The 26,396-nt window shown below is 38.4% G+C and overlaps 1 protein-coding gene across 1 annotated transcript in view; it reads right to left on the reverse strand.

Annotated features, from left to right (window-relative positions):
• Window positions 1–255: 255 nt before the first annotated feature.
• Window positions 256–26,396, reverse strand: part of MCCC1 (methylcrotonyl-CoA carboxylase subunit 1) — a 50,526-nt gene continuing 24,385 nt past the window's right edge. The window contains exons 11-19 of the mRNA XM_037525168.2: window positions 24,978–25,161; window positions 20,325–20,434; window positions 17,666–17,882; window positions 15,358–15,444; window positions 11,517–11,566; window positions 6,369–6,506; window positions 4,678–4,785; window positions 2,305–2,376; window positions 256–1,070 (exon numbers count right to left, since the gene is read on the reverse strand). Coding sequence (XP_037381065.1) covers window positions 942–1,070; window positions 2,305–2,376; window positions 4,678–4,785; window positions 6,369–6,506; window positions 11,517–11,566; window positions 15,358–15,444; window positions 17,666–17,882; window positions 20,325–20,434; window positions 24,978–25,161 — 1,095 coding nt within the window. The 3' untranslated portion in view covers window positions 256–941. The remainder of the gene's footprint in view (window positions 1,071–2,304; window positions 2,377–4,677; window positions 4,786–6,368; window positions 6,507–11,516; window positions 11,567–15,357; window positions 15,445–17,665; window positions 17,883–20,324; window positions 20,435–24,977; window positions 25,162–26,396) is intronic.

A 26,396-nucleotide genomic window follows, 5' to 3' on the forward strand; every position in this document is an offset into this window, starting at 1 on the left:
AAAGAAATAAAATTGAAAGATTATTTCCCCTAAAGAAAATATTACAGAGTACTCCTAGAAAAAGTATTCAGCAGTCAGGTTTTCTATACTTATCCATTTCCTGTAACTTTTTTTTTCAAATTTATCCAAATTAAACACCATCCTAACAAAATTAGTTTAAATAAAATATGATATAAATATATAAAATATATACATATAAAACCATAAGTGTGTATATATATATATATGTATCTGTATAAACATATCTATTTTGTACAAGCTTAGAAAGTAAAATAAAAGCAGAAGCAGTCTAGATAGGAAATTTCCAAACACAGAGATAAGAAACAAGTAACATCTAAATCTTTAAACTGCCTAATAAGTTACTCTTTGGTGAAAGCAAAACCTTGGTTGAGTTTAATTCTATGGCATCTGTCTCCAAACTATGTTAATGCCAATTTTCATTACAATTATAAATGGGAAAGAATTCATTTAGTTAAACCACCTTTTCTCTTCTAATCATTCTCTTTTGATTAAGTGGCTTCCCACTTTCCTAAAGACATTACATTACATAAAATTCAAGGTAGAAACAAACCATATTAGCTTCCAATAAAAATGTATAATTCAGTTTTATTAATAGGAACGTTTTTGAGAGTTTATTGTATTTGTGATCCAAGTACATGATTCTTAAATATGAAAGGTTTTGGCACAACCATATAATCATTTAGTAAAACCGCTGTTTATTAGACCCCAAGAAAAACAAAAAGGCACTTTCTCTTTTTGGTATAAAGATATCATACTTTTTTTTTTTGTGGGACCCTCACCGGTGGCCAGGGATCTCAACTGGCGCTGCAGAGGCTGCGGGCAGCCTCGCAACCCAGCGCTCAACCACTGCGCCACCAGTGGAGGCCCCTAAAGATATCATACTTAAAGTAGAGTTCAGCTTGTCATTTCTTTGATGGAATTTATTTTTCTTCCCCTTTGCCAGACTCCTCCTCCTCAAACTGGACTAAAGGAGCATGTCTGTTAGCCTGAGAACCTTCTTGATAGAACACTTTCTTAATCGTGCCATCCTTTGGAGCCTTTATAGTATGCTGCAGAGACACAAAACATGGCAAAACATAGTTGTTAAATTAATGAGTGCTGAGCATATAGCAGTTAAGAAAGTTAGATGAAAAATGAAAAATGAAGCCATCTGTCTTGATGCCGTGTCATCTATCAGTCATCCCAATGCATAATCATCCCATCCATAATCACATCACATAGAAACTAACATTTTTACGGTGTGCCTGGGGTTGGGAGGAGTCACCCTCACTAATGTACACAACTACAGCCCACTCAAGGTCTCTAATTGGGGAGCTCTGATCTAGCAGGTAAAACTCAATGCAAGCTCCACAGTAGAAGCTCACTGGGAAACTTTCAAAATACTACTGACCTTTGGGTCCCACTCTGGGAGATTCAACTTATTATTTTTAAAGATTTATTTTATTTATTTATGCATATAAGAGTTGGGGTGTAGGCCAGAGGGGTGTGTGTGGTGGCAGGGGGCTTAGAGGATTCACCAGAGACAGAGTGGACAGCAGAACAGGCAGACTGACTGAAACACACTGCTGAGGGGAGCAGTGGGTGAGCCAGGAGAGGTCTGCTGTGCCATGGGGGGTCATCTCCCTGGCCTGGGATCTAACTCATGCTGCAGTGGCTGCAGATAGCTTCATAGTGTTGAGACTTAACCCCTTGCACCACCAAGGAGGACCTGGGAGAGTCAATTTAATTGGTATGGAAAAGCACATCTTAAAAACTCCCCAGGTTGGGTCTCCTTGTTGGCATAGGGGTTAAGTCTCAGCACTTTCACACTATCATGGCTGCAGCCTGATTTCATCCCCAGCCAGCGAGCTAATTTACATATGGCACAACAGACCTCCCCTGCCTTTCCCGCTGCTCCCCTTAGCAGTGTATTTCAGTATATCCACATGTTCTGCTCCCCACTCTGTCTCTGGTGAATCCTCTCACCTCCTGCACCTCTGGCCTACCTACACCCCAGTTCTTCTATGCATAAATAAATCAATTTTTTTTTTTTTAAAAGAAAACTCCCAGGTGGCTAGAATACGTGGGATCCTAAGTTCAACATCAGAAAATACCAATAGTTAGCATTCAGCTGGGATAATGCCTAAATCTAAGCTAAGTGAAAAAGTATTTTAAGAGAAGGATGGTTTTGTATTGTTTCCTGACATTAATGCTTCATCAATCCATGGTTCTTAATATTTTAAATGGTATTAACTTAATGATTAGGTTTGATAGCTCCCAAAGTTTACCTGTGATTTCACTTACCTCCATTTTCATGGCAATCATAACCATTAGAGAATCTCCAGCTTTCACTTTGTCTCCAGCTTTTACAAACACCTAGAGATTCAGAGTGACAGGTTAATATTGAAAAACACAAGGTCCTTCATGGTTCATAGAGTTGGTATATAAATGTACAGAGCCTACATGTGGTTGTTTGCCAAAGGTAAATGTACTGGTGCAAACTGGAGACCCAAAGGTTAATCTAGCATTGTGGGCTCTTTTGACAGTGGCGGGGGTGAAGGGGGAGTAGAGGCGCTGCTTAGCTTCCCATCCCCAACCCCAAACCATATAGACTTGCTTGATTCAGATCAATATGTTTTAAATATCTTAGGATCTTCTTTTTCCCCATGAAAGTACAGATAAGACATACCAACAACAGGGAAGAACCACTAAATTTTCACCATACTCAGGATAGTGTTTCAAGTCTTTAGGGTCTGAGTAGTAAAAGTACAGGTGACATCATATGAAAGAAACCTGACTGACAACCTCAGAAAAACAAAATTTCCTTTTTATTTTTATTATTTTTTTAAAGATTTATTTTATTTATGCCAACCAGAGCTGGGGTGTACATGAGAGATACTAGGGGTGAAAAGATTCACCAGAGACAGAGTAGGGAGCAGAACAGGCAGACTGACTGAAATACACTGCTGAGGGGAACAGTGGGTGAGTCAGGAGAGGTCTGCTGCACTATGTGGGTCAGCTCCCTGGCTGGGGATCAAACTCATGCTGCAGTGGCTGCTGATAGCTTCATAATGCTGACACTTAACCCCTTGTGCCACAAGGGAGGCCCCTCTTTTCCTTTTTAATGTATAAATGAACACATATATCCTATAAGCTCTCAGTATTTTCTTGGTTAACATGGTTATCAAGGAGTTTTTTGAAACATCATATAGTAGAGTCAGGTTCTAAAGTCAACATGTAGAATTAAAATTGTGAAAAACTTTAGAAACACCCCTGAAATGCTGGGTGATAATTTAGTAGTGCTCATGAACTCTGGGGACAGTTATGCGGAAAATGTATATCATTAAATATAAGACCCTTTGCAGGGATGTCCATAATATAGAGGTCTGGGGGAACTCAGAGTGACAAGCTAAAGGCAGACCGAAGTCTCCAGTTTCTAGCTCATAAACCCCCTGGGGCAAACATTTCAGAGGAGAAATGTTTTATTATACTTATACAATTTATTTTCCTCTGCCCTTTTTTTGGTAGTAAAAATAGAGAATTTACTTTAAGATTTAAATAAATTTGAGGGGACTTTACTACATTCAAGCATATAAAAGGAGTCTACTGGTCCATCATCATTTGAAGTTGTCAGTCTAGATCTCAGCTCTGAATGTATACTGCATTCAACACCAAACCATGTTGTCCTTCACCAATACTGCCTTTCAAACTTTATTTTAACACAGACACAATTATGTACATTAGAGAAAATATTACTGTTTTATGATAAAATTGTTTCCTGTTAAATTTAACATTAAAAAAAACAAACATTTTTTTGATAATATTTGGTGAATGCTTCATTTTAATCATAAAAAGAAAACTGGGGGCCTCCCTGGTGGCGCAGTGGTTGAGCACTGGGTTGCAAAGCTGCCCGCAGCCTCTGCAGCGCCGATTTGATCCCCGGCTGTTCCCCAGCCACCAGAGGAGGGTCCCACATGGCGCACAGACCTCTCCTGCCCCCCACTGCTCCCCTCAGCAAGTGTACTTCGGTCCTTCTGCCTACTCTGCTCCCCGCTCTGGCTCTGGTGATTCTCTCACCCTCCCGCGCTTCTGACTGTAGCCAGTGCTTGTATAAATAAATAAATAAATCTTAAAAAAAAAAGAAAAGAAAACTGGGCCACCCTAGTGGAGCAAGGGGTTAAGTGTCAACACTATGAAGCTATCCACAGCTCCTGAAGCACAAGTTCAATCCTCAGCCAGGGAGCTACCCATATGGTGCAGCAGACCTCTCCTGACTCGCCCGCTGCTCCCCTTAGCAGTGTATTTCGGTCAATCCGCCTGTTCTGTTCCACACTCTGTCTCTGGTGAATCCTCTCACCCTATGCGCCTCTGGCCGGTACCCCAGCTCTTGTATACATAAATAAATAAATCTTAAAAAAAAAAAAAACAACCTAAGTCTACTTTGATGTAAATTCCCACTTTCAAAATCAACAATTTTTATTGTAAATTAGTAAATGGGCAATTTCATTGAAGACTATAATATTTAATTTGAATCTATCATAGATCCTCTTGTTTTCTTGAAATGGATGTTTTCCAGTGAGCAAGGTTTACAGAGGGAGAAAGGATATCTGTGACAAAGTTCAACACAGACATTTATCGGGCCTTGCTGAATGCTGTTCTACACATTCATGTCATTACCTTTTCAATGGTTCCCGTCATTGGAGCTATGGTGCCTCCTTGCATTCCTTCTGAGCTCTCCAAAGATAAGTATTTGGGGACTGGAATGCCAATCTGAACATTTCCTCCCTATAAAAAAAGACAAAGGAATATGAAATCAGGATCTTATCACTGTATTTTTACTAATATATGGTGAGGATTATTTTTAAGACATTTGTTAAATGTTAGCCATCTTTAGTAATTTTAGGGTTCTGGGCCTCCCTGGTGGCACAAGGGGTTAAGTCTCAGCAGTATGAAGCTAGCAGCAGCCACTGCAGCACTGGTTTGATCCCCAGCCAGGGAGCTGGCCCACATGGTACAGTGGACCTCTCCTATCTCACCTGCTGCTCCCCGCAGCAGTATTATTTCAGTTGGTCCATCTGTTCTACTCCCCACTTTGTCTCTAGTGGGTCCTCTCATCCCCTGCCCCCCCTGGGCTACCCCCCAGCTAAAAAATAAATAAATATCTTAAAAAAAATAATTTTAGGGTTCTCAAGTAGCTTTCTGACCTTGAACAAATTACTAAACCCCTTTCAGTCTTGGTTTCCTATTATAAAGGAGAAATGGTACACATACTTTTCAGGGGAGTAAAGAAATTCCTGTAGCAACTGTACCAGCATATAACTGAAGACAACCATGGCACAGAAGTGATTTTCAGTAACATCCCTACTATCAAGTGCTTAGTTGATGCCAGAAACTGTTTTTAACAATTATATATACCATGTCATTAATTATGAGAGCAACCCGATTCTGTTTTATAGCTTGGGGGCCTGAAACTCTAACTTGCCCAAGGTTGCACAGCTACTAAGTGGTAGGGCCAGGATTTGACCCAAAGCAATTTCACACTCCCGAACTGCTCATCACCACTCCATTCTACACCTCTACCATCAGATTGTTACAGCACAACTGCATATGAAAAGGAGGGCCTGATAAAATGAGATCATCCTTAATTCCACATAAAATAGTTTAATTACTAGAATACTACTGGCGTCTTGCCATAAAGGACTATGATCAATAAGATGGTTTCCAAATGTTGAGAAGACACTGAAGAGGCTAGAATAGATCTGACAATACATTCTCTTTCTTTTGCTCATGCAGAATGCTAATGGCTCATTGGGCAGAAAGCTCCTAGCTAAAAGCACTGGGTTAGGAAACAAACACTTCACTAAATCTATGCAAAGCTTGCCTTAACCACTCTTTCACCGCCAAGAGACCAGAACTAACAGCACATCCACCTTCCTACTGCCGCCTTCCCCACAAAATGAATATCCCATCCAACCTCCTCTCCCAATGGCCACCTCCTCCCCCAATGGCCACCTCCTCCCATCCCCAGTACCAGGAGGGTGGTGGTTGGGGAAGGGGTTCAGGTATCAAATACCTGAGAACACACCCACCCAGCAGGAAGAAACTCTGACAAAAAGGGCGCAAGGACAGTTTTCAGAATTAAAGGAAGAAGATGGATATGTGTCTATCAGTGAGATTCTGTGAGCAAAAGGGGTGTGTGGAAAACAAGAGAAGGCAAAAGGTAGCAAAGAAAATTGAGTGGAGGAGAGAAAAAAGGTCATAGCAGTGATTGGGAAATGGGATCTTTCTAATGTCTTTCAGTGGAATGCCTCTGGCCAAACAACTTCTCCCCAAACCCCAATGGTGTTGTTTTAAAGAAGAGACATTACCGCAGAGAATAGGTAAATAGTGTTTTCCAGGATAATTAGCTTAGTTTTACTAGCAACTCCATTAACAGAACATTTCAGGTAAGTGCTGTTATCCTCCGTATACAGATCACCAAGGACTTGGAAAGTTTTATCTTCAATCTGAAAAAAACAGGAAAATAAGATCCCTAAAATAAATGAAAAACCCTATAGAACTAATAAAATCAGAATCAGTTCTTTACTGTTAATAGTGTCAGAAGGTAATAGGTAATTTTTTTAAAAAAGCCATGTAGCAACGTTCTGCCTAAGATATATAAGCAAAATATTCTAGTTGGGATCAGTAATGAGAAGTCTGACTGCAGAACTGTGGCAACGAGGAAGGGAGGATGGGTGCTGGGGAAGAGGGTCCAGTGGACTGTGGTGTTGGACTGTGGGTGCACTGGGCAAGTATGGTGTGGCAAAGTATACCTGAAGAGGTATAAACCTACGTCTCTAAATCGTATAGCTGTAAACCAATGTTATCGCAATAAAAAATGATACCAAAAGAAAAAAAGGAAACTATAATAAGATAATTAAAAGAAAAAATTCTATAACATATCTATAGCACCATAATGCCACAGATAAAGGTTAATTTAAGAATAGCAATAACGGGCCTCCCTGGTGGCGCAGCAGGTGGAACGCCATGCTGTGAAGCTGTCTGCAGCCTCTGCAGCGCAGGTTCGATTCCCAGCTGGCCAGGGAGAAACCCACATGGCGCGGCAGACCTCTCCTGCCTCACCCGCTGCTCCCCTCAGCAGTGTCTTCAGTCGTCTGCCTGTTCTGCTCCTCACTCTGTCTCTGGTGAATTCTCTCACCCTCCTGCGCCTCTGGCCTGTACCTCAGTTCTTGTATAAATAAATAAATCTTAAAAAAAAATAGAATAGCAATAACAATGAGAAATAGAATACTAAAAGCAAAATAATTTAAAATTCAGTTGAGTAGATTACATATTACATTTAGTATTCATTTTTGACTATAGAAAGTAAAGTCTGATTTTGCTGTGCCACCGTCAGTAATAAAAAAAAAATGGCAGAACTACATAATTACATAGTATTTTAAAAAAATCTCACCAACACACAGACCCAATTTATGGGCTTCAGGTATGATTTACAAAGATAAGTTAGCTGGAGAATGACCATAATTTTCTCACTCTAAGACAGAGTGCCAAATTATAGATTTCACATTTAATCTTTCAAGGAAGTAGACAAAAGAACATGAAACCTTTCTATTTTTTCATTTCTAATTGAAATAACACTGCATTATAATATTATGTAAGTTTCAGGTGTTCATCATTGAGCATCAACATGTATATATACTACATTTAGTTCACCACTGAAAGACCAAATCTATCCTTTCCCATACCACTGTTCCCTTTTACCTGATTTACATGTCCTCTTTCTCCTTCCTTCTGGTAACCACTACTTGGACTTAGAGTACAAAAGTTTATTTTTGTTTTATCTATTTTTCTCTATATACTACATAGGAGTGAAATCCTACAATGTTTGTCTCTCTCTGGCTCATTTCACTAAGAGTAATTCCTGCTAGGATGGTTCATATTATTGCAAATGCTGTTTTTTAAAATAGCTGAATAGTGTTCCATTGTGTGTATATAACACACCTTTATCCATTTTTCTGTCAATGGTTGCTTAGGTTGTTTCCTGCTCTTGGCTATTGAAAATAGTGCTGCCAAAAATATGAGGCACATATGTCTTCAAATTAGTGTTTTTGTATTTTTCTGGTAAATACCCAGAATGGGATAAAGGATCATATAGAATTTCTATTTTTAAGTTTTCTGGGGGAACTTCCACACTGCTTTCCATAATGGCTGCGCCAATTTACATTGCCAACAATATTGTTTAAGTTTTCTTCTCTTTACATTTTCTCTAACATTTCCTGTTTCTTCTTTGGAAAAATAGTTGTTCTCACAGGTGTGAGGTGATAGCTCATCGTTGTTTTAATTTGCATTCTCTTATAAGAGATGATGAATAGCTTATCATGTGCCTAGTGACCATCTTTAAATCATATCCTCTGTCAATTTAAAAATCAGGTTGTTTGCTTTTTTACTGTTGACTTTTATGAGTTCTTTGTATATTTCAGATATTAACCCCTTGTTGAATGACGTGTAAAGATCCTTATTCTATTGGATGCCTTCTCATTTTGATGCAGAGATCTTTTGCTGTGCAGAAGGTTTTTAGTTTGATGTAGTCCTACTTGTTTACTTTTGCTTTTGCTTACCTTGTCATTAGAGGCTTGTCTCTAAACACCTCTTTAAGGCTGATATTAAGAAATCCACTAGCTATGTCTTCCATGTATTTTATGGTTTCAGGTCTTACATTCAACTCTGTGATTCATTTTTCGATTTAATTTTCATGATTAGTGTTTGATAGTAGTAGTTTCAAACCTTGTATGTGGTGCCCAGTTTTCCCAACAGCATTTATTGAACAGGCTTTCCTTGCTCCACTGTAAACTCTTGTCTTCTTTGCTGTAAATTAGTTCTCTGTATCTGTGTGGTTTTATTTCTGGACCTTCAATTCAATTTATTGATCTCTGGGTCTGTTTTTATTCCAATATCAAGCTGTTTTGATTACTATTGCTCTCTAATATAGCTTAAAGTTGGGGAGGATGATACTTCCATTTTTATTCCTTTGTAAGGAGATTTTTTTGCTATTAGAGTTCCTTTTTAGTTCCAAATAAATTTCATGACTTTTTTTTGTTTTATTTCTGTGAAGAATACTGCTGGGATTTTGATAGGGATTGCTTTCAATCTGTATATTGCTTTACATAATAGAGCCATTTTAACAATGCTAATTTTTCTAATCCATGAGGAATATAGAACACCCTTCCATCTCTTTGTGTGTTCTATTTCTTTCAACAGTGTCTTAGTTTTCAGTATACAGTCTTTCACTTCTTTGATTAAATTTATTCCCAGGCAACCTTTTTGTTCCAAAGAACGTTTTTGCACATATATGCTAAAGAAAAACATTTTTCTTACACACAGAAAATCCATTTAAATCTTGTCTCTCTCCTTTTCATTTCAATTCCCTTGATATTAGTGTGAAAGTCTTCTGGCTTATTATTTTCAAATATATTGTGTAAGCTATGGTGAAACTGGTCACACGGCAGTATTTATACACTGGTTCTCATCTACTCTAAGTTAAATATGACATTTTACTCTGCTTTGTAACCTACTAAAAAGCCATTTGAATGTTTGTGGAATTCTCAGGGCATAAAGGTTAGACTGGCAATAGTTTTATTTAAAGATTTACAAAGGCACAATTTAAATTTATTAATGTAGTTCCTTAGCACATTAGGATAAATCTGCAATTTACTTTACTGTTTACCAGGGTACAAGAAGGGATTGCCAAGCCAGAGGTACTAATATGAATTACAACTCATATACTAAAGTAGGTAAGCTTCCCATAATTTTTCTCAATTTCAGAGAAGGAAAACCAATGTGGGCTTGTGTCTGTGCAAGTGTCTTCTCTCTTTCCTCTAAATCTAAACATTTTGGATATAACCAAGAAAAAGAAAAAAACCCCAATATCTATTAAAACCAATATCTATTAAAGTGTTGGGAGATCTAAAGCATATCAATGATAAATTACTTAAAACCACTTAGCTCATAATAAAATAAATTTATTCTACTCTGAATGTGTGCCCTAGTATAAGATTTTGAATTATCACATTGTTTTTAAACCTTTTTCACATTTCATTTGCAGCGTAATGTTATTTCTTTTTGCTGAGGATTATCACTTTTGACTAGAGATTCTCCAAGTATTACTTGTGGGTCCCTTGGGGTCCACAAGATTTTTTAGGGATTTCACTTCTTCAAACTTCTTCCTTATAATATTAATGCTACTTTTTTAAAACCTCATTCTTTTTCTGCAGGACATGTGATAATGCTATTGTTCTGGCGATTAATTACACTTGTGCTCATACAATCTTAGGTATTAAATTTTTCTCAATTTATCCTATAACTCAACAACAAATAAACAAACTTGTTAAAAAAAAGAGTATCTAAATAGATACTTCTCCAGAGAAGATAAAACAACAGAAAATAGGTGTTAGGAAGGATGTGGTATATTGTTAGGGGAAATGTAAACTGATGTATTATAGAAGTTCTTCAAAAAAAAAAAAAACCTACAGTTTTTATATGACCCAGCAATATCACATCTGGGTATATGTCCCAAAGAATTGAAAGGGGTCTTCAAGCTATTTGTTCATAGCAGCATTATTCATAATAGCCAAAAGACAGAAAGTAACTCAAGCACCCAGAGTAGATAAATGAATAAACAGAGTGTGGCAAATATAAACAGTGGAATATGATTCAGTCTTAAAAAGGAAGGAAATTTGGACACATGCTACAACATGGATGAACCTTAAAGGCATTGTGCCAAGTAAAATAAGGAAATCACAAAAGGACAAATACTAATGGCTTCACTTACATGAAGTACTTAGAGCAGTCAAATTCCTAGAGATAAAAAGAAGAGGAGGTTGGAAGGACTGAGGTGTTATTTGTTTAAAATATTTTCAGTTTTGTGAGAGGAAAAATATTCTGGAGATGGATGGTGGTGATGGTTGTATCAACAACCATGTGAATGTATTTAATGTCACTGAACTGTACATTTAAAATGGTTAAAATGGTAAACTTTATGTTGTGTATATTTGAAAACATATACATTAACAAAATAATAAAAAGATTTAAATGTTCTCAGTTTAATTTTTGAAACAGTTAATAAGATGCAACACACAAACAAAAGTTCTCTGGGGAATTCACAATAATTTTAAGAGTGTGAAAGGTTCCCAAAACCAAAAAATTTGAAAACAGCTACTTTAAATGTATTTACATTTAAAGAGGAATCACTAATATAATCACCTAATATAATGTCAGGTGTCTGACTCAAAGATTTTTTTTTGTCAAATTTTTATTCTTAAGGAAACAGAGTCAAACTGAGTAAACAATCCGAAACTGTATAGAGGGGAATTTTACCATAGTGCTCTGAAATAAAAGTACCTGACATTCTCCTTGTTACAGCCATCATAATCAGTGGTTTAAGAGAAACCAGAGAGTATTAAAGACCCTATTCAACCCAAGAGAGTTAGCTCTGATCTGTAAAACAAAACAAGGCTTACCTGCATGCTATAGGACCCATCACGATTGTATGTTACAGCTATGGCTACATCTTTATGGAAAAAGGGAAAATTGAAGAAAAATTAGAAGCATTATTCAGTAATAGAGATACCTCAAATCTCACTTTGAATCTATTAAGAGGTATCAGGCATCTTTCAACTCCTTGGTAGTAAAAATTTAAAAAAATATACATGTATCTTACAAGCAGGTTTCAATATGGTGAATTTAAAATTTTTCTTTCTTAAAAAAATGGAGCTTTAGCTCTTTTAAGATTGTAGAATATTTTAGATATTTTTCTTTCAACAAGAAAGGCTGCAGTGTTATAGTAGAAAATGCAATGAATTGGGAAAGAGAAATTCCGGTTTAAGAGCCAAATCTGCCATATGTGGCACACTCACCTCTTATCTTGACTAAATCATTTAAAATTTCTGTGTCTGAATTTGCTGATCCAGTTTGAAACATTCAATGGGTATAAGAAAGTAATAATGATCAAATAAATGTGAAGGTGCTTTAAATATGGCAACAAATTATACAAATACAATATACAACATATCCATATGATCACATGAATACTGAATTGGCTGAAGACTATTCTAGGAGGTGGAAATCAAAAGTTTTATGGGGTAGAGAATGTAGACAAAAGTCATTTCACCTACTGATGCCAGCCATCATTTGATGGAGCCAGCTCAAATCAGTGTCCAGCCCTGATCTTCCTTACCAAGTTGTATGCTAGAGTGATTTTTCTACTCTATGGTTGTTTTAAAAATTGCAAAAATAAAATTGTTCACCAAAGTCCAATGCTGACATATATAAAGTGAAAAGTGATTCCTCTTTCTTGTCAAGATATAACTACTACTAACACTTTAATGTGTGAATCTCCTCATACCTTGAAAATACATATTTTTTTCTATAAAAATTGGATAGTTATATGTATCATTCTTTAACCAGCTTTTAAATTAACATGTGACATACATCTCTACTCTGCTCTTCAATAATTGTAGGGGGACAGTTTAGTGATGATAACAGCTAATATTTATTAACTGCTGTATGTTACACAGGAGCTAAATACTTTACATGAATCATCTCATTTAATAGCCACAACAACCCACAGAATGACCACTCCCATACCCATTTATGGCTGAGGACTTAGAGGGTGTGAGTGACTTGCCCAAGCGAGCCAGAATTCAAACCCTTCCACCCATGCCATGCATCTTCTCAACACTTTTCTTTGACAAATGGTAAATTTGTTTAATGGAAAACAATAGGAACAGGGCTTTCCTGGTGGCACAAGGGGTTAGGCACCGCAACCCACAGCCTCTGCAGCACAAGTTCGATCCCCGGCCAGCCAGGGAGAAAACCACATGGCGCACAAACCACAAAACTCTCCTGACTTGCCCACTGCTCCCCTCAGCAATGTACTTTGGTCAACTGCCATTTCTGTTCCCCACTCTGTCTCTGGTGAATTCTCTTACCCCCGCATCTCTGGCCTGTGCCCCAGCTCTTGTATGCATAGATAAATAAATCTTAAAAAAAAAAAGGAACAAAGACATCCTTTTTTTCTATTCTTCACATCACTCAGAGTATCTATTCTTTAAATAAACCTGTACTGAATGTTTGAATGAATAAAATTTCTCCACCTTAGTCAACAGATTTACTCCTTTGAAGAGAGAATGCATCTAATTACATATTTAACTGACATGAAGGCAAACAAAATTATAGTAAAGCTACTGGCAGGTAAACTCTAAACATTTACATATTATAGGGGAAATGAACTTGCTCTTCCCTCCTCCACAGACTTAAACCTTTTCACATATTTAATAAGCTATGGGAGTTTAGCAAGTTGCAGAGTTAAGTAAGCACAAGTACCCTGGAGAGTTGGTTCCAATTTCGGCTCCATCAATTACTTTGGGAGTGACCTTAAAAAAATTATTAATTTCTCATATAAGTCTTGGATTCCCATTTATAAAGTTGACAGTATACTGACTCATTGTTTTGAAATGCAAATGAAATAATCCATAAAATACTGGACACAGTATCTGACATATATCAAACACTCAGTAAATCTCAGCTGTTATTATTACTATTGAGGGTAGGGCAGGGTTCTGTAAACATGGTCATTAGTAACAATGTTGAAGGATATTTTTCCATATTTATATTCATAAATACTCTGAGGGCTTAAGCCTCCTGTATGGTGCCCTATTATTCAACCACTGCCACTGCTGTATAACATTATTAGAGACTCACCACAACATTTCTGAAAAATGTTACATTTAGACCTGTATCATTTTTGAAAAATAATGCCAAAAGGGCAAAGTGAATAGCAATCCTGTTGGCTTTTGAACTCTGTAATTTTTTCATTTAAAAAAAGCCAAGAGATACAGTATAATTCAAAACACTGCTCAGTGCCTTGGTGAAATCCCATGTCAAATGACACAGTTGGCTCATCTGAATTTTAATTACACATGGTTTTTCTATTTAATTAAGGTTGAAGGAGCCTCTGAAATGTTACTCTTGCTGATATTTGTATTCAATATATGGGAGTCTAGAGAGTAAGATACTCCCTGATTTTGAAGGCTTCTTTTTATGACGAGATAAATAAACACACCACAAAAAATGAATGTGATTATCATTTGCAGAATGCTTCTGTATCAAAGATTATTTGCATACTTTCTTTATAAACTCTTAGAGATGTACCCAGTGTTCATAAAGTAATGGCCATGTAGGCTCAGGATAAAGAAATTAGAGCAATACTCCTCCCTATCAAACTTCTCTGAGCCAGGGTTTTGTTAATATGTAAGTAGATGTCTACACAGAGTTGAGGTGAAGAAGAGCCTACTCTGTCCAGGGAAGAGGATGCAGTCACGAGCTGGAGGAAGATTCTAGATAGACAGCATGTTTTCACAACGGTGCCATCACAGTTCAAGACACCTCACATTCAAGGTTATCCAGCCCTCCTGGCTCTGACTTAGTGCTCATCTGATTTCCCATATAAACTCCTGTAGCAGAAGGGGTATGGTCACCAGCTATCAAGGATTCCAACCTCCTTGCTACACTGTCACAATCATAAATTTATAAGTTGCCTTCTGGCTTGGGTGTCAGCCTCTCCTGACTTCAATCACAATAAATCAGTCCCCACTCTGAGCCTACTCAAATTTGTGTGCAATCAAAATCAACTTCCCACTAGAAAGTTGGTAGAAATAGCAAGGGAATCAAGGTCATAAAGACTGCTACTTACTAGCCTTGAAGAAGTTACTTCACCTTTTGTGTCTCCAATTCACCCAATACACATGGGTATAACAGCAACCCCCACTCCCATCCCCACAAGTTGTTGAAAAAAAATTTACATGTTGATAAGGCCCTTAATGAATCACAGCTCTTTAGTGGCCCATTTCACCTGAAACACTGGTAATCCTCCCTCCCATATAGTTTTGGGTATTGCTTTTCTTATTCAAAAGTAAAATATTCTTACTGAAGAGAAATTGCAAAGCAAAGTACAAAGAAGCAAGGGGTGAAGATTGCCTCCTTGGTAACCTCACTAACATTTCAGCATACTTTATTTCAGTTGTTTTGCTATATATGCTTTATGACATATTTTTAGCTTATAAAATACAGGAAAAAATGGCAAGAAGAAAAAGAAATATCATTAACTCTCCTTCTGAGAACCAATCAATTCTATTATTTTGGCATGCTTCTTTCCAATCTTTTAGGCTAGGGATTTTTAAAAAAATGTAATTGACTGATAGTGACCAGACTGAATTCTTTTTTTTCCCCCATGCAATTGTGATATATTTTCATGTAAATGTGAAATGAATCACATTTCTCCTTCAAGAAAACATTACTTACTGTTTTTACCATCCTTAAGAGTCAGGTTTCTGGTGTAACAGCTATTCAATCTTCCTCCACCGCTGAAAGCAAATGGAGAGTATCGGTCTAAAAAAAAAAGTTATCAACAACAAATTTATGAACATGAAGCCTTCAGAATTTATACCTTACCAAAAAAAATTGTAAGACACTGACAGCTCAAATACGTTTTCTTTAATTGTTTTAAATTTTATTAGACACAAGTTTCCACCACTATTCAAAAGCAAAACATTCCTATTTGGTATGATGTGGTAGAGGATTTTTTTGGGGTCTGGGAATGCTCAAAATATTTCCTTTATAAGTTAATGGTAATAGTGTTCTCATGCCCCCCCCCCCCATAATTTATCAAATCATACCAAATGGGACTATTTAGTTCTAAACAGTGAAGGAAATATGATTTACATTTATGTCCTGGGAAATTTCATATGAAAAACACCAGCTTCTCTCAAAAAATCAGAATATATGCAGCTAATACCCTAATCCTTTGGTGGCTTACATGTCACCAGAATCTCTACCACTTACTATTTTTCTTTCATCCGACCTTTTTAATTCTTCTGTGTTAGTGGTCTGTGTACACCCTCTATTGCACAACGTTTGGGAGCTACTAAATAGCTGAATAGAAGAAATTTATTCTGAAGTTAATACACGTGCTAGTTATAAACCTAAATTTAAAAAAGCAGAGTAGGGCCTCCCTGGTGGCCTAGAGGTTAAGTTTCAGCACTATCACTGCTAAGGCCTGAGTTCCATCCCGGGCCAGGGAACTAACCCACATGGTGCAGCACACCTCTCCTGTCTCATCCACTGTACCCCTTAGCAGTATATTTCAGTAGATCTGCCTGTTCTGCTCCCCACTCTGTCTCTGGTGAATCCTCTCAGCCCTCACTCCACTCCACCCCTGCTCTGGCCTATACCCCAGTTCATCTACACAAAAACGAACAAAAAAGCCTTTATAAAAATAAAAGAGGGCCTCCCCTGGTGGCACAGTGGTTGAGCGCTGGGCTGCGAAGCTGCCTGCAGCCTCTGCAGCGCCGGTTCAATCCCTGGCCATCGGTGAGGGTCCCACATGGCACGCAGACCTCTCCTGCTGTGCCAGCTGCTCCCCTCAGCAGCATATTTCATCAGTCTCCCTGTTCTGTTCCCCACTCTGGCTCTGGTGAATTCTCTCACCCTCCCACGCTTCTGACTGTACCAAGTGCTTGTATAAATAAATAAATAAATAAATCTTTAAAAAAAATAAAATAAAAAAGGTGAGTAAGTGGACACTACCTTCCAAAAGCTAAGTTCAGGCTCAGGAAAACCATACTGCGCACATTTTGATGCATTTCATTTAATGTAAAAGAACAAAACAAAGACAGAACACAAATTTCCTAAAGATGTACTGACACATTTTATGCTTTCAATCTAACATTCTTGAATGAATCCATTCATTCTTGAATGAATCCATTCAATTATATAATTATTATATAATTATAATATCCTATAATTATATAAAATAATAATCCTAATAATAATGAAGAGCGTAAATGAATTCAATTTTTTATTTTCTATTTATTCCAAAGGTCAGAGTTAGGCTGAGTAAATATTATGGAGCAAGGTCAGGAGTGCGCAATTTAGAGGGAAGAGTTTTCTAATGGAGAACTGACTGAAATTACAAAACATTAATGAATTTTCAGTTTCCTAAGGTGCTAGTAAGAGGTTGGGCACAACACAGTAGGGGTGCTGAAGCAGGAACCCAGGCATGTGGCAGCCAGGAAGATCCTCTGCCATGTTCCTTCCTAGACTGGCAACCTATGGCATGAAAAGAAAAGTATGTAGGTCTCTAGGTGGTCAGTAATTGGATCATATAATGGAAAAGGTGAAAGTAAGTATCTCAACAATAAATCATGGGCAACCCAAGGGAATCTGAGAGTTTGTCTTTAGTCTCCACGATAAAGGAAGTTGCCGCATATACAAAGATACAATAAAGGAGGCCAAGAAGAGTGACTAATAAAATAACCTGGAAGAGAGTCACCCAGAATTTGGGAAGAACCAGAGCTTGGTTAAAAACAGATTCACCTCTAAATTGTTAGGTGATTTGTCAAGTTATGTTTCATGGGTTAAAAAGTGTTTATCTATGACATCTGAAAAGCTCTAACCCATACTAAAAAACAACAACAAACATTAGCCAAGGATGGTGTCAATAATCGCTGAGAAGAAAAAGGAGGCAAGAGTAGTATAAAGAGAGGCAAGCATGTCCAAGGTTTAGTCATAAAATCTTGACAAGCAGAGAAAAGAAAAAAGCATTCTGTACCTTGTGTCTGAATTCTGAAAGCATCAGTCATAGCTTTCTCCTTGAGGATGAGACCCAGTGCTGCCTGGCATAAAAACTCTTTGGCTGTGGCCTTCCGGCTGGGTAACAGTGCATCTCGGTGTTGAGGGATGAAATCGGTGTGCACATTTCCAGCTTCAAACTCGGGGTGGCCAGCTAGGCTGAGCAGGAAGTCAATGTTGGTGTGCAGTCCGACAATCTAGGAAGAGAATAAAACCCACACCCCCAAAGGAATGGGGGAAAAAACAGTCTAATCAGAAAAACATCACCGTGGCATCTGCTCTTTCTACTAAGTATTTTTTACTCTTGACAACTCTCAGAAAAAAATAAAAAACCTTTTAAGGTATCCATGTAGTGATAGGACAACTCCCAGGAGACACACAAATACACACACACACACACCCTCACCCTCACTTCACCATCACTATCTATTTGGATTTAAAATTTAAAATTAGGTCCTCCCTGGTGGCGCAAGGGTTAAGACGCAACCTATGAAGCTAACCGCAGCCACTGCAGCATGAGTTTGTTCTCCAGCCAGGGAGAAACCACATGGCGCAGCAGACCTCTTCTGACTCACCCCACTGCTCCCCTCAGCAGTGTACTTTGGTCAACCTGCCTGTTCTCTCCCCCACTCTGCCTCTGGTGAATCCTCTCACCCCTCTCCCCCCCACACCTCTGGCTTATAACCCAGCTTTTGTATGCATAAATAAATAAATCTTTAAAAAAATATATATAAAATTATCAGGACATAAAAAAAGGTGTTAGAGTCTATAATATGGAAGCTTTTAATTGATTCAAATTAGGAAAGCAATAAGTGTATGAAAAGTAAATGAGATTTGTTTGCACAATTTTGAAGACCTGCTGCTCAGAACACGCCCACAACATAAAAGACTAGGGCAGGATTGCTAATCATAGGAGGGGACAGGATTAAACGACTCTAATATCCAAATTTTACACATTGATTACAAAATTGAAAAGGTTTAAAATTAATCCAAATCTACCCAGTAAATGGGATCAAGGATAAAACAACTACCCAAGCCATGGGGTTATGCATTCACTCATTTATTCATTCACTCATTTACTTAATAATCATTTACTAAGCACTTTTTAGATACTGATTCAGGTATTGGGGATATAGTAAGGAACAAAATAGAAGTCCCCGCCCTCACAGAACTTACATTTTAGGGACAGAAAAATATCTAGAAACAAGTATCTAGCTTCTGACTGTACCCAGTACTTGTATTAAAAAAAAAAATTAAAAAAAAAATATAATATCAGATGCTATGAATAAAATAAAGGCTAAAGGGCTAGAGAACAGCAAAAGGTCCCATTTTAAAAGGGACAGCCTAGGAAGGACTCTGAGGCACTGAACAGGCACTGAAGATGGTTAGGAGGGAGTTGGTCATCATGTGGAGGAAGAACATTCTGGGAGAGAGCCTGGCAAGACTTGGCTCCATGCTAGGTGTATCGAAGGAATGGCAAAGAAACCAGTGTGGTTAGAACCACAAAGATCAGAAGCTCAATCAAATTAATAATATACACCAACAATTTGAATATCACAGGTTAATAAAAAATCATCTATGAGCCTAAATCAGTGTGGCATGGAACTTACTGCACCAAGGGAACTAATGTGTTGCAGAAGAGCAAAAACTATCAAAAGGATGAAACTAAACACAAGTGTTTTCCTTTGAAGAAAAAAATAGTCCAAATGTGTAGCAGGCCTTGTTAACAGGAAGAACAGAAATTTCATATTGGATTTTACTGAAGTACATAACACTGACAATAATAGTTTTGGTCCTGCAATTTTTCTTTTCTAACTGAAATCAAGAGTCCTAAAATCCTACTCTGACTGATGGGAAATTTCCCCATGTTAAATTATGTTGTTTGTGATACATGGGCAATTGGCGGAAACAAGTTGACAAGGACAAAAAATGACCATGTGGGTCTGCTAGACTTAAGCGGCCTATTTGGCCACCACTATTATTACCTACAGTTCTGCATTCCTATACAAGGTCAGAACTGCCCTTCAGAAACCAGTCAATCAGTCAGAGGAGCCAAACCTTACAAGGTGCCTTTCAAATCAATCAAGAGCAGAAAGCTTGATCACTCTGGGAAGGGTATGCATCAAGAGGTATGACCGGGAACACCAGGGGGGCTGATGACAGTTGCATAAACTTATTCCCGACTCATACATCATGAGGTATGACCGGGAATGCCCGGGGGGGCTGAGGCCCAATGTATGACAAGGGACCCCAGAAGCTGATCAGCAGAATGCCTTGTTGATAAGATTAGAACCATGGCTGGGGGTCTGAGGTATGGTTTCAATTACAACACTTGATCATCAATCTGATAACAATTATCTGGTCAGCAGACTCATGTCCCCCCAAGCCCTAGATGAAATTATTTAGTTTCACCCATCTTTTTCTCCTTGTCCTTCTACCCCACGTAACTGATGCTGTATGATTATTCTATCAATAAAAATGGCCAGGATCTTGCTCTCAAGCAGCATCCTGCATTGTGCAGCCTGCTCCACGATTCCTGTTCCTTTATCAGTGTGGTGTTGCCTGACACAACACAGACATGCTTGGCTGTAGAGATATAGAGAGCATCAGGGTCACTAAAGTGACCCCAGGTCACTCACATGGTATTGCTGAAGGCTGTATCTCAGTCTTGTCAAGGCTGCCTGGCGGTCTGCAGCCCATACAACCAGCTTTGCAATCATGGGGTCATAATGCACTGAAACTTCATCTCCTGAAATTGAAAAACCACAGAAACCAAAGTCAAAACTTAAAGGAATAAATTATGGCAAGCAAAACATTGTACTGGGACTTTATATTTCACAGATAATCCTCACAAAGCCTTACACAATAGGTATCATTACCATCATTTTATTCATAAGAACTGAGGCTCATGGGTATTTAAAAAGATGAAAAAAGTCCAGGGAGGATGAGGTCATCCAAGAGCACCAAGTCTTAATATGGGAGTGGTTCTTCCCACCCCACATTCTTCTGAACTTTCTTTCCCATTTTCATTTTGGAAGTCAGTGCAAACTTCCTCTACCCAATCATATCACAATCATTCTGCCCTAAGCATTCTTCTTCCATTACCTCCCCAGCTTTATCAGTTAAATAAAGCTGATAATTCCTCTATCCTGTAGGGTTGTTGGAAGGATTGACAATAAAGTGCCAAGTGCTTTACCTGGCATAGTCAACAAATAAATGGGAGCTAGCATGGTAAGCTACCATATAGTAGTAAGACTACCATAATCTTAGTGACCAGGAATCTGAACTATGCATATCTCACTGGTTAGAAATGATTCAAGTCAAAAGGGTTGTGGTATATTATAAAGAATATGATTCTAGGAGCTTTTTGTTATTTTGGTAGACTACTTGACCTCTCTGAACCTCAGGGTTTTCTATAAAATCAAGGCATTAAGGCATTACATTACTTTTATTCATCCATCCAGCCCCCCATTCTCCACAACCCCCTCACCCCCAACTCACTAACACATATGGAATATATTCTAGGACTAGGTTTGGGCAAGATGCTGCAAATATAACATGGAAGAGATAGTCTCTTCCTTAAGAATCTTATAATTTGATGGAGAAACTAGATAAGGAAAAAAAGTCTTCCGTAAGATACTATAACTAGGACAATACTTGAGGAATGCACAGGGACTCAGGAAACCCAAATGAAGAGGGTTGGGGGAAGCTTCATGGACTAGATTATCTTTCCTAATATCAAGATATGAACCTGGGAACCCTCAGAATTGTCTCTATTTTCCTTGGAGTAGTTTTTAGCTACATTGCAAGCTTTGCTTGTCCCACAGAACATTGAACACTCTTTTCTTTTTCTTTTTTAAAGATTTATTTATTTATTTATACAAGCACTGGGTACAGTCAGAAGCACGGGAGGGTAAGAGAATTCACCAGAACCAGACCTGGGAATAGAACAGGCAAACTGGTGAAATACACTGCTGAGGGGAGCAGTGGGCGAGGCAGGAGAGGTCTGTCGCGTCATGTGGGACCCTCCCTGGCAGCCGGGGATCGAACCGGCACTGCGGAGGCTGCCAGCAGCTTCACAGCCCAGCACACAACCACTGTGCCGCCAGGGGAGGCCCTGAACACTCTTTTCTATTACAAGTGCCCTCTTTTCTAAGATCTTCTACTACTAAGTTGAAAGTTCACTGTCTACCAAACCTTGCTATGATTTAGCAAGAACCCTCAAGGGCCTCCCTGGTGGCACAGGTGGTTGAGTGCTGCACTGTGAAGCTGTCAGCATCCTCTGCAGCGCGGGTTCAATCCCAGCCGGCCGGCGAGAATTCCACATGGTGCAGCAGACCTCTCCTGTCTCACCCGCTGCTCCCCTCAGCAGTGTATTTCGTCAGTCCACCTGTTCTGCTCCCCGCTCTGTCTCTGGTGAATCCTCTCACCCTCCCACGCATCTGGCCTGTACCCCGGTTCTTATATAAAAATAAATAAATCTTTAAAAAAAAAAAAAAAACTCTCAAAATGCTGCCAATTCAACATCATCAAGAAATTCCAGTTCTCATTTTGGCCTTCACGACTCTGCGATTTGCTCTCAACCTATGTCTCCAGCTGCATCTCCAATTATTCATGCTAGACTTCCTTTTAAAACTGTATCCTATGGCCTTCCTTGTGGCACAAGGGGTTAAGCACTATGAAGCAATTTGCAGCCTCTGCAGCACGAGTTCAATTCCCGGCCGGCCAGGGAGCTACCCACATGGCACAGCAGAACCCTCCTGTCTCGCCTGCTGCTCCCCTCAGCAGTGTATTTCAGTCACTCTGCCTGTTCTGTTCCCCGTTCTGTCTCTGGTGAATCCTTTCACCCCCCCGCATCTCTGGCCTGTACCCCAGCTCTTGTATGCATAAATAAATAAATCTTTAGGAAAAAAAACTGTGTCCTAATTACATGAGCCCAACATAACCTCTTATTTCTGAGAACTGCTATATTCCATCACTCAACACCTGTATAATTTCTCTGGCAACTAAAGTTACGATGGTAGCAGACAGAGATAGTTTCAGAGCATTGACTCTGGAGCCAGACTGCCTGGATCTAAACCTTGGTTTCAAGGATAATCTTGACCAAGTCACTTAAGTTCTCTGTGCCCTGACTGCCTCATCAAAAATCAGGGTGGTCAGGGCCTTCCCGGTGGCACAGCAGTTGAGCGCTGGGCTGCGAAACTGCCTGCAGCCTCTGCAGCGCCGGTTCGATCCCCAGCCACCGGCGAGGGTCCCACATGGAGCGCAGACCTCTCCTATCACGCCTGCTGCTCCCCTCAGCAGTGTATTTCGTCAGTCTGCCTGTTCTGTTCCCTGCTCTGGCTCTGGTGAATTCTCTCACCCTCCCGTGCTTCTGACTGTACCCAGTGCTTGTATAAATAAATCTTAAAAAAAAAAATTTAAAAAAAATCAGGGTGGTCAAACTTGTTAGAATGGCCATTATGGAAAAGATAAACAAGTGTTGGCAAAAATGCAGAGAAATGGGAAGCTTCATATACTGCTGGTGGGAATGCAAACTGGAATAGCCACTGTGGAAAATAGTTTGGAGATTCCTTAAAAAATTAAGAATAGAAATACCATATGATTTAACTCTTCCACCTCTGGTTATTTATCTGAAGAACATGAAAACAATAATTTGAAAAGATATTTGCACCCCTGTTTTCATTGCAGGATTTTTCACAATAACCAAGATAAATGTAAATAATCTAAATGTCCTGGAACAGATGAATGGGGAGAAAAGATGCACTAAACTTACACAGCAGAATGCTACTTGACTATTTAAAAAAAGATAAATCCTTGCCATTTATGAGAACATGGATGGAACTTGAAGATAGTATGTTAACTGAAATAATTCAGATTGAGAAAGACAAATGCCATATGATTTCACTCATTGGAATATAAAGAAGCAAAGCAAATGAAAATAAGCAAATACATAGATAGAGAGAACAGGCTGGTGGTTACCAGAGGGGAAAAGTGTTATAGGCTGGGTATAATAGGCAAAGGGAGTAAATTCTATGGTGGTGGATAGAAATAAGACTTTTGGTGGGAATCATGATGAAGTATATACATAATATATACACCCAAAACTTACATAATACCCATAGGGTAGTTCTCAAGGTTAAAGGAGTCCATATAGACACAACACCTAGAACATGGCCTATATATAGTAAGTGGGGTTATGAGTTATGACTACTGTTATTAATCATATGCTGAACTGTGATGGCTCTTCTACAGTTTTGGGTGGTTTTTTTTTCCTTCTTTTATTACAGTTTATTTTGTACCAAGTTTATGTCTAATTCTCCAGTTTGACTTGAAGGTAGAATGCCTGGATATAGCAGACATCAGTCACCTTAAATCATTTTTTTAACCCGGCAAAATAAAAAAATAAAACAGTACACATGAAATGTTTTTCTTTAGGTTTGACCAAGTACCACTGTATTTCAAACAAGAATGTATTGTTTAAAATTACAAGCTATTCTTTTTTTAATTTAATTTATTTTATTTTATGTAATTCTTACATCTTTTTTCATCTTTGCACAATGTATGCATTTTCATTTTGGTTATATTCCCCATACAATTGCATCTCCCCCCTTATTTTGACTCTAGTACTTCCTTTCCCCGCCCCTCCCTCCTCCCACCCCCATAGTGTGTCTCTGGTTTATAGTGCTTGTTGATTTTGATTTTTACTGTATATTGATTAGTCTTTTTCCTGGTCTCTTATTTAGGTTTTCTAAATTCCTGCTATGAGTGAGACCATTACAAGCTATTCTTAAAAAAAAATATTATTCCATTACTCAGCATTCAAAAAAGATAAACACATGCAATTTGCAGCAACATGGATGGCGCTGGAAGGGATCATGCTCAGCGAAATAAGGCAGAAAAAAAAGAAATATATCGGATGGTCTCACTCATAGCAGGAATCTAGAAAACTTAAATAAGGGACCAGGAAAATGAATAACTATAAGAAAGTGAAAATCAAAATCAACAAAAAACTATGAACCAGAGACACTTTTAGGGGGGCGGGGGCGGGAGGGGAGGGATTGGGGTCAGAATGGGGGGGCTGCAATTGTATGGGGAATATAACAATAAAATTTATAAAAAAAAAAAAAATATTATTCCAGAAGGAAAAAAATGACCAAGAAATCAATTAAAGTCTTTATGTTAAAACAAACTCGACATTTCCACAAGACACAAGAAAAAGATCGTGTCCAAAAATAAGAACGCACTAAAAATTCAAAAATACTGAGACTTTTTGTTTTCCTTCACTCTACCTTGCCGTACTCCAGTTTCAATCCTAGTGGAAAGGTCTGCTGGAGGGGTAGAGAGATGCACTAATGGTCCAGCCCCTGGCATGAAGTTATTGTCAGGATCTTCTGCATATATTCGAGCTTCAAAGGCATGACCCTTCAAAGTTATTTCATCCTGGCTCAGAGGAATCTTCTCTCCAGCTGCAATCTGGTAAAAGAATATGTGCTTCTTATGAAAATCCACCTTATAACAGCCACGAGACTCTGGTCTTGTCTTGTCTACATAAAATATATATTTGGACCTTATGATAAAGCCAAATAAAAACGATTGTTTTATCTACCCACGTGAGTGTTGAGCAAAAGCAGAAACAGATTTAAAAGCAGATGCAGCTTGAAATGATGTATGATTTCAATAGTTTTTAAAGAGAGAGAGTAGGCAAGCTGATAACTAAATTATAAATATAAAAACCAGTGTTTTTTGGAATGTAACTGAAACTAAAATTTCTCACCAGCAAGATAGACTCAGTTTTCCTTTAAAACATTAAATCAATCTTTTTTTTAATAGAAATGTATTAGTTGGTGGGGCCTCCCTGGTGGCGCAGGGGTTTTAAAGACAGCAATATCAAACTGTCACCAGACACTGCAGCACAAGTTCCATCCCCAGCCAAGAAGCAACCCACATGGCACAGCAGACCTCTCCTGCCTCACCAGCTGCTCCCCTCAGCAGTATATTTCAGTAGATACACCTGTTTTGCTCCCTGCTCTCTCTGGTGAATCCTCTCACCCCCTGCACCTCTGGCTTATACCCCCATTCTTGTATGCATATATAAATAACTTTTACAACCACAAAAAATTAGTTGGTGTATAGGACACATCCACAGCTTTGGCTAAAGTGTGGCATTAGTCATCTTTGTAATCTTTATGAACAAGTGAGTGAAGAAAGGGTAAGATGATTTTTTAATTTTATTATGTTTATGTGTATTGCATGATACTAGACTATAAACAGGTGATCACTGCACTGCTGTTTATCATTACTACTACTACTATTATTATTCTTGCTATCAAGTACCAATACAACAAACCTCTCTCTTCAGCTAGTATGATTTGGAAAAGGCTATTGGAGGACATGCTGCCACTCTCTCTCTCTCTCTCTCTTTACTCTCCCCTTAAATTTTCCTCCAAGATGAGAAAATTACAACCTGAGAAAGCAAAAGATACAGGGAAAACAACATTAAGTAAACAGGTTAACATAAAACAAACTAAGGTTTTGTCACTTTAAATGTATCAGGAACTACAGCAGTTAAGAATGAGAGGACAAAGGACTAAATCGAATGCCTTTATGGCATATTGTTTCAAAACTCAGACTTTGTACCCACATTGCCTGGGTTCAAATTTTCTGTCTCCATATTTACTCTGTATAGGGTACTGAGCAAGTTTATAACC

The sequence above is a fragment of the Talpa occidentalis genome, unplaced genomic scaffold, assembly GCF_014898055.3.
Source record: "Talpa occidentalis isolate TD23 unplaced genomic scaffold, MPIMG_talOcc4v2.1 talOcc4.4, whole genome shotgun sequence".
NCBI lineage: Eukaryota > Metazoa > Chordata > Mammalia > Eulipotyphla > Talpidae > Talpa > Talpa occidentalis.